Source organism: Leuresthes tenuis, unplaced genomic scaffold, assembly GCF_036924035.1.
Source record: "Leuresthes tenuis unplaced genomic scaffold, fLeuTen1.0.hap1 SCAF_9, whole genome shotgun sequence".
Classification (NCBI taxonomy): Eukaryota; Metazoa; Chordata; class Actinopteri; order Atheriniformes; family Atherinopsidae; genus Leuresthes; species Leuresthes tenuis.
The window spans coordinates 14,982,089-14,997,493 of NW_027325363.1; the positions used below are offsets into that span (position 1 = coordinate 14,982,089).

Consider the following 15,405-nt stretch of genomic DNA (forward strand, 5'->3'; position numbering starts at 1 on the left):
TCAGTGTTACATAAAACTGTACCTGAAAAGTTGCAAAGAATCTCTATGGATTAGATTAGGTGGCTATGAATTTGCATTTTACAGCATTGGATCAGTTGTGAGTCACATCCCTTGAACAACATACAAAAACGAATCCCGACTGAACAGCAGAGTGTTTTTTGCTGTCAGATTCATACAGCCACAGATGGTGTGTGTTTGTGCGTTAACGTGTGTATAGTTCATTTTTCGAGCCACTGGAACTGCAGCATGTTGTTGCAGTGTGTCAGACCACATTAACTTCTGAAGATCATCCATTAAACACGGTTTGTCTCTCACCTTGTTCATGTGCCTTTTTTTTTTTTATTATTGTGAAGTGTCTTGCTCTTTTCCAGGGATTTCGGACTTGGAATCTTCTGCGGCAAACTCAAATTAAATGTATGAATTCAGTAACGCCTTCTCTGTCTCCCCTTCAAAAAAAATGTTCACACGTTTTGCTTTATTACATAGTCAGCCCTCCTTGGGGTAGCTCTTTCATTTATCTTGCTTTAATCTCTGTGGTGTTTGTGACGCTCTCTGTTCACCGTAGATTGATTTAGTTTCCATCATATCACCGTGTCAACCTTGTTTGGAAAAACCTCTGATGTACGAGGCTGTTATATAAAGTCTTGTAAGAGCAGAAAAGCCACATGCCTTCTTTCTAATGTCAGAAATGCTCAGTCACAAAGGTATGGATCGGTTTTAGAGCGATTGCGTCACCTCTAGTTAATCTCATATTTAGCTGTCTCTGTTATAACTAATGGTCCGACTGCAGACAGGAGGTAAAAAAAAAACGACGAATCTTGAGAAAAACACAACTTGTCTGCACGCAAAAGACTCCAGTCACTTTCATTAGATTCATTCTCATTTTATTTCCATTTAATTTACTCAAATGCAGATGAATGCTGATCACAAGTCATAAAAGTAATTTCATGTTTAGCGTTTGATGTATAATTAGAATGTCTGGCTCAACATGAATGGGTTTGACTCGATGTGCACGCATAGGCTGTGTAAGCTAATAATGTCTGGCTTGTCATTTCTTTCTCTAAGACTGACATGCAAATAGACATAAAGTAATTTGTTGTGGGGGCGTAACAGTCACAGTGACTGTCACATTCATGATATAATTGTTGATTTCAAAACGTTTGTGACTGGAAGGAAGCCGAACATCGTCTTTTGACACATGTTCCACTCTTTTTTCTTTTTTTTTTTGGTCAAGATTAATTTGAAAGCTTGTTTGGATTGTTCAGGTGGTCAGAGACAGAGATTAATGTAGCTGCACTTCTCTGTGAGTATAAACAGAGCAAGTTTTAGGCGTTATTATCATTTCGCACCACTTTTGTAGTACCAGTCAATGCTCAGCATATTGTATTATTACCAGTCACATAAGAAATCAATGCAATCCTACCAAATCATCAACCCTCCAAAATATTTTATTCTCTGGGCAAATTCTATGACTGCATATTGAAATTCATATTGAATTTGTCAAAGCAGAGACTCGCATCTCTTGTCTGCACACACAGCATTCTTTGTCTGTCTTGTTCTCTTCTTTGTTTGGTCTCTCAGCGACGTACAGAAGTCCCCTTTCCCCTTTTGTTTTTCTCAGTTTGCACTTTGCAGGCTGGAGATGGGGAATAGATCAAAAGCAGAATGGATGAGCTGTTTTGCAAGATCTCCCAGTCTTAACGGATTTCAAGGCTCGGTGAGGCTGTGAATGTGTTGCTTGGCTGGGTGTGTGTGTGTGTAATATGCATGTACATGCAAATTTATGTGTATGTGCCTGAGAGCATCAGTTCCTGTGTGCCTTCAAGTTTGTCTCTGTGTCTTAGTTTTTATCAGTCAGCACAGTGCTCCCCTGAATTCTTACCAAGGCTCGCAATGTACTGTAATGTAGCGGCAGAACCACCAAAGAGGATTTGTTATCCTATAGGTATTGTTTCTCTTGCTTTCTGTTCAAGGCATACTCTGCTTTCTCAACAATCCTGTAAAAATTCTTCAAAGGATTCACATTTTGTATCACGTTAAGTCAAATTTTTTCACACAAAGGATGCTGGTATGTATAATTTTTCTTATCAAGACCTCTGAGGCTATCCCTTTTGGTGCGGCACTGGGCTCCTATGTTTCAAATGTTGGAGCCATGATGATTCAGGTTTCCTTTGGCACATGTCATGAATTCTCAATTGAATCTTGGGAATGTGAAGGCAAGGTCAACGCTGAACATTTATTAAGTGGGTGGAACATGTCAAATGAATGTCAAACTCAGATGCTCCACACATTGACCCCTGATCTACAGGTCAAGCGGGTTTGGCTAAGCTTTGTGAAAAACATCCCAGCTGTGAAATTTCTGAGATCAAGAAGCAAAAAAATAACATTCTGAAGTTACAGATAATTTACAGGAACAAAAAAGTATGTATTTGCAAACAGAGAAGGGCACAGGCCCACTTACACATTGGCAGTCAATGATCCACATTACCCAACTATACTAGAATCTCTCATGATCATTTATAATGCATGAAGGCGGGCCATCATTTATTATTATAGCCTCACCTAATAGCTTATCAGCAACATTATCATCAATCTGTGATTGTTTTTATCTTAGTTTTGCCCTGCTGTCAGACTTGAATCTATAATTTTCTCTGAACTGTAATCAGCCAGATTAAACCCCTACACTGAATAATTGTTGCAGATTGTATGGTAGCTTGTAAGCTATAGAGCAGTGCCGCCATTAAGATAAAAGCTGCAATTTGAAGTCATGGAAGCTCAAAAGGGTCTTTAAGACACAAATTCTTTTATAATATTCTGATGGTTTTTAACCCCTTTAATATGATCAATCCCTTGCGTCTGTGCTGCTGAAAATGTGTCCAGACTACGCCACCGTTATGGAAAGTGGGTGTAACCAAGTTGTGAAGTTACTGCTACTGCTATTACCCCTAATACACATATATAATATAGTTGAAAGTAGAAAGAAAAGCTAGAAAGAAAAAGCTAAAAATCCTGGACCGGATGTGATTGCAGGCCAAGTTCACAGTGTTGAACAATACATTCTTTTAATGGGAGTCCAGTTTCTCTCATAAAGGTTGGGGTTTGTGCTAGAATTTAAGCCTGTGCATCATTAACCCCTCAGAGTTAAGTGAAGAGCTGGGAAAAAGTAGGGTTAGAACAACACCCCTGTCTATCCCCAGTGCTTCCCCGCATCTCTGCAACCATGATCATTAGAGATCAAGACTTTTGGACAGTCCACAATGTCTGGGTGCACAGGCTGAGCCGAGACTGCAGCCGCTGGATCATCCATTGTTTATAGTCTTCCCTGTAGAGAAAGCAGCATTTGCAGAACTTGCAACACTGCTTTGAAGATCTGCTCTGCGAGCTGAAAGACCTTCTCTTCAACCCAGAGCTTGTGCCTCATTATGGATATTGAACTAGCCATGCCATTATTCATCATAATGTCAAATAATGAGTGTGCTGACTAGCACTGGAATTAATTACCAGATCTGAAACGACGAGGCACATTTGTGTGTGCACTGATTTTTAAAAATGTAACTAGACAGACTTTTACAGCAGTTTCTGAATTGCTGGAGATTAAAGACCTCATCACCAGCAGTTAATATCTGTAAAAAGTTCCACAGTGTGTTGCTTCTTTTCATCAGTCGGCTACAGAGTCACGACTGTGCTCTCTACCCAGTCCTCCCTTTAATACATTTCGGCCCCGTCCACCTACACCACCACCTGTGTCTGTTTAACTCATGAAGTTTGCCTATGGCGTCACCCTGATTAGTCTCATTCCTGCTGATGATGAGTCATACCAGAGGGAGCTTCTGTAAAACGTTAGCCCTTTTTCCCACTCACTATTCCATAGAGAAAACATGCATAACACTTGCACTCAAGCACACAATGACTGTACTTCATCTGAACAATGTGCTCATGGCAAGGCTGAGTTTAATGTGCTCTAAATATAACTATATGTCCTCTGTTTGGTCCGAGCTGCTGGATCAACTCGTGGTAACATTCGCAGATAGATTAAAAACTACAAATACAGCAACATTTTCTCTCCAGTCTACGATGGCATAATGCTGCTGTAAGAGCACCCTCAGAGGCCCATGAGGATATTTTGAGGATATTTTGCCTCTGCAGCCACAAGCATGGATGCACACACGTCAGCATACAGCCACACATATGTCTCAACTCAAATTTGTTTTTACCAATGTGACACCTAAAAGCCTCAGTCTCTGTGTTAAGTTGGCTGGATGGCATTATGCCTGATAATGGATGCTATTGCCTCTTTCCTGTATGATGGATGCATCTGTCATAGCATATTCTTGTTACACCCTATTGGACACGGCATTTTTCTGACAGGAAAATCAACCAATCCTGACGCTTCAGTGAGCAACCGCCCTAATCTTTTCCTCATGCTGTAATTCCAGTTGCAGAATGAACCCAGAGTAATCCCTCACAGGTTGTGTCGCTCCACTTGTTGTCACTTTCTCCGTCTCCCTTGCTCACTTTTCTTTTTCCTTGCACATATTTCTTTCATCCCAATAAACCAAAAGCTCTCTTCGTCTCTCCATGTTTTCAGCCTTCCAGTTGCTGTCGTCTTCTCTTGTTTTCTCCACCTTATGTTCCGGCTCCCAAGCAGGCAGCTAGTCATATTCTGTCATTGATTTTCTTTCCATTTGCCAGCATCACCACACCTACCCTGAAAGTGACTGGCATTCCCCAACATCTTTCTATTGCTCTCTTCATTTTCACTTGCCCTCCACTATTCCCTTCTCTCTCATTATACCCATCTTCGACCTGCCTTTCTGTTTCTAAGGAGAGCAAAGCACCTGTCAATAGTCTGAATTTGTTTCCTACATTCACTGGATGGGCTTCTCAGTACACATTTATTGATACTCTATTGTGAATATTAAATTAGTAACACAGCAGTGAGATCATACATTTGTTGTATAGGAAACTTAGTTTAGTGAGCCCATTCTCACTCCCGGGGCATCATATGCTACCCTTGGCATCACAAATCATTAAAGAAGGTCAGTGTCAGTTTTCAACATGCTGGGTAAATGTGGGCATTGTTGTCATTATCCAACATTAACTGTGAAAAGTTTTGTGTTCTTCTGTGAATCAGGTAGTTTAGGTGTTTAAAGCTTAATTTATGCTTTTATCTCAGTGTGACACAGAGCCTTCATAGAAGCTTAAAACTAAGCTCCCCCTTAGCTTAACTCTACAGAAATATTACAATCACAGTGATGAAGATCATAATACAGCTGATTGGTATGCTTGGCATTTTTGTACAGTATGTTGCATTTTTCTTTATTTTTCTTTTTTTTATATAGTTCTTCCAGTCTGTGTATGGACTTGGTCACTTCAGTGGCCACACACACCATCTCCTCTGAAGTTGCTCCTCTTTTTTCTACTGACTTAAGTTCAATAAAGGTGGCTGTTGTCCAACATTTAGTATTTCCTCACATATTCATAGAGCTGCAGTTACATCCAATAAGCTTTTATTTTCAGCTGCCATTCTTAGAGGCACTGACAGAATAACTTTACACTTTAAGAATAGTCAGGCTGTATCTGACTCTGTTTTCCCTAACTGGGAAAAGTATTAGCCAGACCATGGATAAATACCCTTCTAGTATATATGCTGGCAAGCACAGCGAAACCCCTACACATAGTCCAGACATCTGGTGTTTGATTAACTACAGAGGGCACATGTCAGTCCATTGCTCACTGAGCTCCACCGGCTACCCGTGGCCATTCTAATCAAATTCAAGTCACTAATGTTTGCCTACAGAGTGAGCTCTGGGTCTGCATCTCAACTCGGTCATGCGGGCTTATGCTCCTTCTCGACCACAGCACTCCTCTCAGTAATAATGTTTGGCACAATTGTCCCTACAAATAAGGCAGTCTCATTCCAGACTTTTTTCATTGTGGTTCCCCCGAGTGGTCTCAAACTTGGGTTTCATGATTCAAAGCCCCCACCAACCCTATTCATGTGAACAGCAAAATGAGTATTTCCACAACTGGTTACAGTACCAACACCAAAAGACACCCAGCGCTTGTATCAGAAACACCACAGGCTTTGACACAGTGACAGTATTTGATTTGCAGAAATAAGAACTCTTTGGCATATGGAAACAGCTTCCTCTGTGTGATATAAGCAGGAGACTGATAGACTCTCAGGTTGTTCTGTGTTTATAATTGAGATTTTATGCTATGGCTTGATGTGGTTACTTGACCAGGATTAATACAATGACTAAGATTCTCTTCACTTCAGAAGTTACACAACCTACACAATCATGACTAAATGTGCTTCAAGGAAAAATTGAATATATGGATACAGATGTTTTCTCATAGCCCTTACATTTATGGCGGATTTTTGCCCACTGTTTAATGTTTCATCAGTTTAATACTATGTATTTTTTCCTCATCTTTTAGACTGCTTGCTGTCATCTTTTTAGTGCTACATCACCTAATGTGACGTTGCACAGATCAACAATAAAAACTGTAAATATTTTCATGATGACTTTCGAATAATTATTACAACTCAAAAGGTTTTCAGTATGTTGTGTTTGCCCTTGAATTTGCATCCTTGCTCACATTAGGTAATATACATTTATGCCTCTTCTTGAAAAAAGCGGCTAACAGACAACGTGGCTCTATTTTACCCCCATTTCAGCTCAAACATAGTTCACAGGCGGGCCACCATAGGGCCAGTCCCTCCCCCGCCACCGTGTGCTTGTTCTCTGTTCCTGCTTACGGTTTCTCTCATTGCTCCATTTCTCCACCGATTCTTCTTAGACTTGATGCGTGGTGCCACCTCATCCTATTAGCCTTTCATTCACCCCCATGCTCAGACCTTTCATGACACCTGCTGAGCCCAGCCGAGCTAAAGACTCCCAACCTCCCACCACCTCCACAGGCTCTGGCAACTGATTGTGTACACTGATTGCAGAACAGCATATTCCACAGGTCCTTTTTGGTCATGCTGCGGTATACTCACATTTCCTGCCTCTCTGTCTCTTGAGGCAATCAGGAGCAGACTGTGGAATGTGTTGTGAGGGAGGTTTGGGTAGCAGTAGTCTGTTTGCGTGAGCTAGGTGCTGTTTTTCCCAACAAGTGCACCAGAGGAAATGGAAAGGCAAGATCTTTTTTGATCATGTACTCTCAAAAGAAATCTTTGATTCTGGGAGCTGTCTCTAGTTTATATGTATATATCTCACATTGGAATTATCATCAGCGTTGGGAGAGTAGTTATATTGCTCCCAAAAGTTGTACTACTCAAATATTGTGAGAAATTTGGTGTCTTAGCCAAGAAACAAACCATTACCATTGATGTGTAATCAATCACTGATGCCGTAAAAGTTCATTTTCTCCAGACTAACTTCAGCCTGAATAATATCCCAGACAGTTCACGTGAGCAAAGGGCTCAATTCAGTGACACAAACTGAATCATAAAGACCGAGTGTCTTCTATAACTCCTTTTGTAAAATATTCATAAGGGAGGAAAGTTGATCATTGTGATTAGCTCATTTCATATTTCTACAACTTGAGAGATGGAGGTGACGGTGTTTATCATTGTGAAGATTGCAAAGTTTGAATGCAAACGATTAAACACAACATTTTGAAACACCGTTTTATTTCTCTACGAACCTCACAGTTTATTTTCAGAAACATTCAATAAAATGTTGAAAACTATTTTTTATCATTAGTTTCTGCAACAATGAGGCAGAATGATCTCAGAGGGTCTAAAAATACCCGCTCATATTAAATCTACACAGGAGATAAGCTGTATCAAGGAAAGCTCAGAAAACTAATAAAAGGACATATTTTTGATCATTATCTTAATCTTTATTTATCTTAGGGTTATCTCCAGTACCAACACATACGTCAGCTGCTTTATTAGTTAATGACGCGGAATTTACATGGTTCTGCATCAACAGCATGATTTTAATGATAGCAAGGGAAACTGCCATGATAAGGAAAACTTTAAAAGAAAGTTGTTTTTTTTTAAAAGTACTGCTTGTTTTACAGGACTTGTGGCTGTTAGATGGAAATGTTCTAAGAAGGTCCAGATTATTAACCATTAGAGAAACAGTGTAAGCCCTTCAGTGAGAGCAAACACAAGACTTTTCCCTGCTAGTTCTAGCATAGTATGAGTAATTAGTTGGAATTTGTGCCTGAAAGTAGCATGATTTCGAGATTCAGTTTGGGACTGAAAACTTGAGCTGACCAAATAAATGAATGTAACAGGAGAAGTTAGGGACAGATTGAAATGGGATGCAGGAAAAGACAAGTAAGGTGAAGGTGTGAACTCCCACTCAGGCTATATCGAGAATGTGGCCCCGTGCCACAGGACTTGCAAGTGATTGCTTTAATGAATGTATTCTTTTGCATCTGAATAATTAGATGCCCTTCATGAACTACTCAAGGATCCACAAGATATTTTTATTTCCCTCTGCAGTCTCTCTTATTTTTTTCTTTCACCTTGTCCGACAACATCGTGATGTGTCCACTGCTTCGCATGTGAAGGTCACGCTGATTCTCTATAAGAGACAAGGAAGAAAATTAAGCACAGATTGTTTCTGCTGGCCTTTTCCAGCTGATGGACTTGGTGACTGATCTTTTGTTTGTTTCTGTGTGTGTGGCAGATTGGCCTGTGGCACTCAGAAGACGGACTGTCCATGGAGAGCAAGCTTCCATCAATCAATGTGACAGACTCCCTCTTCAACACTACTCTTACCATCACAACAATATTGGTAAGAACTGTATGCACAAGTGCACAAACACATCAGTAGTCCGTGTCATTTGTTTGCTCCACTCCCGGGCTGATCTACATGTGGCTGACATTCTGCAGTCGACGGACATTTACCATATCAAAAACCCATTTTATGTTTTCAGATCCAAACTCGGTCCCCTTGGGATCAGAGGAATTGATGCTGTGCCATTGTTTTGCTCTGAGTACCTCAGATGAGGCTGCCACACAGTGAATAAACAGGAGCTCATAATTTACTGTGTCAGCCATCCTCAGCTTCTGCCGGAGATAAACATTCTCTGTTCTGACTGCCTTCACTATATGTGTTGAAGGATGCAGTTTTCAAGCAGTTTACTTAATTACCTGTCATGTTTGGGTGGGTGATATTCTATGAATCCTTCAGCATCATAGAACCAAATGCATACTTTCTGCAGTTAGAATATTTTCAACAGTGTGCAGTTGGTGTTTGTTCTTGAAGCAGGCACAAGGAAATTATAGATATGAATTATATAATAAATAATAGAATAGAATCATCCTAAATATAAGTAATGTCAAAAATTTGGTACAATATACCAAATCGGCTGTGCAACCATCTGTTTTGGGAGCAGCATCAGAAAAATCCAACAAACTGAAAAAGACGGCTGGCTCTGTGCTGGTGACTGCTCTGGAACCCCGGAGCTGATTGTACAAAGGAGAGTGTTGCACAAGTTGATGAACATAAGGGACGATAATGCGCACCCCCTGCACAACATTGCTTAAGCAATGAAGTGTGTTCAGTCAGAGGCTTCTTCAGCTCCACTGCTATACAGAAAAGTATAGGGTGTAATTTCTGCCAGCAGTAATAGCCATAAACAATGAATGCTTATAATGGAGAAGAAAAAACTGCAACATGATCATAAAATCAGAATTTCATTATTTTCAGTTCATTTCTACCCTATACTTCCCAAATACAAAGAGAACTTTTCAGACATAGAAATTGTGAAAGTGAATAGAACAATGTCTTAAGAACACTCATTCAGTGTTTGGGAAATGAGAACCTAAAACTATTGTATTTCTGAGAGCAAAATGTTTTTTCCATTTAAACTCGACACTGTTGCCTCACAGTCTCCTCTCTTGTATTTTTCAATTAATAATCCACCAAATATTTTGAGTGGAAAGTAGGGATCAGTGTCGCTGTAAAATGTGCCAAATAGTCTGGTATAAGCAAGGCATTTCCTCAAAAAGGTCTCATCTGGATGGCATCATATGTCATTTCACATCCTGAATCTATTGTATAAACTGGATCAGTAACAGATGAGGGCTGATGAGGGCATGAAAACCAGGTGTGAAGGCAAAAATGGGAACAATATGATGGGGATAAAGAGAAAAGCTGGGGTTAATGGAGGGCAGATGGAAGTGGCAGGCATCACTGAAGTAAACTCAAGAATGAGCAGCAACTTCAACTTGAAACATTTTGTCCAATTCACATCTTAAAGCACAAATTCATGTTGTGGGTCAGCAAAAAACCTGCTATCAGAGTTCCCTCATGGCTGCATCCCACTCCCCACCCTGTCACACCATAAAAGTTGTGCACCTGTGCATGTTTTTGTCATTTTAGTGCGCAATATTTTCACTTTACCTCTCCTTAAAGAGATCTTTGATGCTGAAATAAGTTGTTCACACAAAAAAATGGCCGGGTCAATCAGTCAATAGAGCTTTAAAGATAACATTTTGTCTCACATGGAGAGTTAATGGTCACCTACATGACTCTTCTTGTCATCTTTAGAACTAAACCTAAAGGTCTGTGAGATGTGCACAACTGAAGCACATCAAAGAAATTGTGTGTGGTGCTTTGTTTGGAGTATGTAATCTGCCCTATGTGCCGTACAGTACATTAACTCAAACTCCTGGGTATTATTAATCAGCACATGGACATGTTTTGTTGAGTCATAACCAGTTAATGTGCATTAAAGAATGTGAAAGGTTTTTACAGTGACTAACATTATAAAGGAGGAGTGGTGAACTTAAATGAAAAAGCTGCTGGCAAAAGGCACTTAGTCCAACTGAAATTAAGTTAAAGCTTCAAAATGTCCTCAGAGAAAATGTAACCTTTTACTGGGTCATCGATGTCATGTGCAGAGCATTTTCATCCAACAGAATTCAGTTTAACCCAAACAAAAGTAATGCATAAGCAATCCTTCAAGTAACGCTGCGTAAATCTGCAACCTTGGCCAACTTCATCATGTTGATAAATCACCTACCAATAATTGCAACTTCATTCAATTACCAGAACAGAGGTTTCGGGATTTTTTCTAATTTTCCTTTTTTAAGAAAAATGATCTTGATAAGCTCACCATGTTTCTTTATACAGTAGATTGAGTACTACTCAATTTTACTCAAAAATACTTTGGCAGACGGGGGAGTCCGTGGTGACTACAAGGTGTTCTGTGGCTGCAAAACAAGTCCAGATCATTTAACCCCTGTGCTTCACAGTGCGTATGAGGTGATTTTATCGAAACATGGCGCTGTGCATTGTGGGTGCCAAACATCTCCACTACATGCTGTAGTGTCCCAATATTCCTGATTAAGGTTAAGATCAGATTTATTGTCATGTACAGGGAAATACACAAAATTTCTCCCCCGCCTTTGGCACCTGTTGAACACACACATGCACAGGGTCACACACTCATAGAGACAGACGCCATACACTGGAGCAGTGGGCAGCCATTCACAGCATGCGGTACGCCCAGGCAGTACGGGCACCGTATGGGGGTACGATGCCTTGCTCAAGGGCACCTCAGCCATGGCAAGGAGGTGGACTGACCCCTGACCCCTCCAGCTGTCAGTTTCACCAATCTTTTGAGTGGCAAGAGTGGGAATCGAACCGCTTTATAATCATTGGACGACCAACTCCAACCACTGAGCCATGGCCGTCCGTAATGCTGTCATATTCCTGCAACATTCCAAAGAAGCCATTTAGTCTTTTTTTAACTTTAACATTTTATTTGCAAACTGAGGTCTTTAGACTGCATTTCACAGCCTGACCTTGGGGTGTACATGATGTGATGTCCACTCCTCGGAACATTGGCAGCTGTGTTGAATGTGCTGCTCTTCATCATTGCTGATGTCTTTCCTCCTCGGCATTGTGTTAACCAACAAACTGCCCAAACTTCTGCTTTTATAGAGGTGCTCAGACTTGGTGATAATCAAATAATCAAGTGCACTTGATTAGTAGCACATGGCTGCTACACTGCTTCTTTATATTATCTTTTTGATAGAGAAATAATGACACAATGTAATATCTCATGTGCTGTTGTTCATCTGAGGTCATATGTACCTGACTTTAGGACCTGGTTAGGAACAGATGTTTTTTGTTCTTTTTTATCATTTCCTGATATGTAAAGTCTTAAATCTGAAAAAGTGCTTACTTTCTTTTTTCACTTAACTGTGTGTAGATGCAGATTTACTGTAAGCAGCATTTTCTTTCATGCCTTTCTTCATCACTTAGTATAAACACTTGAATAGCTGCCTACACAGAAACCTGTCACTCACCCAGCTCCTTCCCCTCGCTGATGAATCAGATGATAAGGCACAAAGTAGCTTGTAAACAGAGGCAATTGGCCCAGTGTGTTACTCTGAGTGGCTGGCTTATCAGCTGCAAGCCATGGGAATGAGAAAAGGGCATATTGCCATATTTCGCCACCAAACAACTTGCGGGTCTTATTGACACTGATTGGGATTCGGATGGAATGCTTCATTTCTCACAGGAGGGGAAGAGCACTCTGCGAGGATAGAGATGTGTGCATGTGTCTGTGTTTTGGTGGAGTTTTAGACTACAAATGAGATGTTTTCACAACAGAAAAAGAAGTGCGAAAGGATGAATTGGACGAGCACAGAGCTTTGATTTTCCTTTGGATTTATAGTCTCCAAACCAAACTTTAGAAGCCACCAAGGAACAATTTTCAGTGCCTATCAGGGCTCATTCATCATTTTGGGATTGCTGTGTCACTGTTATCTCGGTTTTGGGCGGCAGACAAGCCACAGCTAAAGGCCTCCTTACGAACTGTTTACCAGTAGCTGCAGCTTGGCTGAATGTGTGTGTTGGAGTTTTTATGGAAGCTCTCCTCCATTTATTGGGTTTGTGTACACCCATGACAGATCCATGTGGCCATTACAGAGCAGTTTCATTACACTTACACATGGTTGTCACCTTCCCACTTCAATATCACAAATAGCTCCAGGAAAAAACAGTCACAGAACTAATTATCACTTTACTGCAGCGCCACAAGCCCTGCGATTGTAAGCATTGATTGAGTTTGTTACAGGCACTGTTTAGATCTTTGAGAAAATATCTTCACCCTCTCAGTGCCTCATCGGTGTAATAGAAAAAGCTCATTCTTTGCTGCAGTGAGACTAAATTCTTTTGATTATGCTGTCATTGTGTGTGGTTTTGTTTTCTTACTGACCCAAAATACAGCGGTTTGTCAGTCAGGAGGAAGAGTAGCAGGTTCAGTTATGTTCCCAGTTCCTTTGCATTGATCCTTTTGCTCTCTAATGATACTTTAATGTACGAAGGAGCATCTGTAAGGTTACATTGCAGCACCGAACCTAAGTGCTTAACAATCTGAATCATGAAGACCAAAACTTGAAATGCTCACAGGTCCTTCTAAGTGCACACCCCTTCTCAAATGAACCACTGTCACGCACCGCTGATCTCGTAATTCACCTTTGTTTCATTTCGTTCCATATGTCTTATCCAGGTGGCAGCCATCCGGGTTAAAAAAAGAAAATGATGTCAATCCTTTGCTAAACTGCCAAATACTCTACTTCCTTGAATAAGAGCAAATCTCTGAAGAACCCTCTATTCAACTTGCTCGGCTCTACAGAATATATAAAAATGTTTACAGCTTTCTGCTGATGACTTGTTTTGTTCTCTGTGGCTAATGTTCCCATTATTTGCAACCATACTGTATTATTAGATACTATTTTATCTAGTAAGGGACCCAAGACAACATACTCTTTAAAGTTGTCTGTCAAATGTGAATTACCAGTGTAGGAAGAGCACTCAGTACTACAGCACCTTAATAACTACACACTTTTATCACACCCTCCGAGGGAACCAGATTATTGTGAGTTTTCAATTTTATTATGGATATGATTTGTCCTCCTTGTGGCACGACTCATATTAGTAAAACTCAATTGCAAATTTATAACACCAGACTTTGATTACCAAGTAGAGCCTCATTTCAGTAAGATGAAGCATGACATGACCTCCCTTTGCTTTTGTGCAATCGCACAAGTTCCGATACGACATCACCTTGAGGTGGAGATCATTCACTCTTAATTAAAACAAGGGAGACATTCTGGATTGTAACTTCACACACTCTGTTTTCCAAAGGGACTAAATGATTAACAATGAAATCTGGTGGAGAGTTGAGAGAACCCTTTAAATATTGGAGATCTGTTGTTGCTGTATTTATTGCTAATTTGATAACTGGGCTATTTGAATTTCTTTATGTCATTTAGAGTTAGAATAGAATAGAATAGAATAGAATAGAATAGAAAAATACTTTATTGAACCATCTTCTCATGGTTGCCTTTTTGCAGGCTGTACAAGTAGCTTATCTTTTCCTAATACTGTGACTTCTGTGAAATAATCAGAATATAGGATTACAATTGATTTTGGTATACCATGACCTAGAATTTTAGCAATAGTCATGTAGACATCACAAAATATATGTGAATGATCTACATTCATTCCTCTATGATACCTCAAATGCTGAAACTCAAACACATCTTCAGTGTGTTGGCAGCATCACATTTAGAAAAAGTTGGGATGAGAGCAATGAAAGGCTCAGAAAGTGCTACTAACTAGAAACAGCTGGAGGAACTTGTTGCAGGAAGTAAGGTTGGTTGATAACGTGTCAGTAACAAGAAAGGATATAGATAAAGCACCTTGTAGAAGGAGATTATCCCAGAGGTAAAGCTCCGCAGGCGTTCAGCAATCTGCTTAAAACTGCATCTACAAATTGTGGAGCAACTTCAGATCAGTGTTACTGAAAATAAGGTTGTGAAGGTTTTAAAACAAGTCTCATCAAAAGATTCATAGAATCTGTGAACAAGGAACACATCCAAAAACCAATATAAACACCAAACCAATATCTTTAGACACCTCATCTCATGCAGCTCTGCATTAAAAACAGACTTGATTCTGTCATAGAAATCAGTGCATGGTCTGAGGAACACTTTCAGAAATCAGTGCTCATCACAGTTCATCATGCCATCCATAAACACTGGTTAAAGCTCTCAGAAGAAACTATCTGTGAACATGATCCAGAAACGATGTCGTCTTCTCTGGAACAAAGCTCATTCAAAACGGACTTGGGGAAACTGTTTTGTGGTCAAATAAAAACTTTTAGGAAATCATGGAAGCTGCATCGTCTGGTTTAAAGATGAGAAGGACCATCTGGCATGTTATCAGTGCTCAGTTCAAAAGCCAGCATCTCTGTTGGTATGGGGGTGCATTAGTGCCAATGGAAAACTTGCATCGCTGGACAGGTACCATCAATCCTGAAAGGTATAAACAGGTTTTAGAGCAGCATATGCTCTCTCCAGGTGACGTCCTTTTTAGGGAAGGCCTCGCATATTTCAGCAAGACAATGCTG

The 15,405-nt window shown here is 40.2% G+C and overlaps 1 protein-coding gene across 1 annotated transcript in view; it reads left to right on the forward strand.

Annotated features, from left to right (window-relative positions):
• The window catches only part of grik4 (glutamate receptor, ionotropic, kainate 4), a 216,195-nt gene that overhangs the window by 178,140 nt on the left and 22,650 nt on the right, over window positions 1-15,405 (forward strand). The window contains exon 11 of the mRNA XM_072392488.1: window positions 8,658-8,765. Coding sequence (XP_072248589.1) covers window positions 8,658-8,765 — 108 coding nt within the window. The remainder of the gene's footprint in view (window positions 1-8,657; window positions 8,766-15,405) is intronic.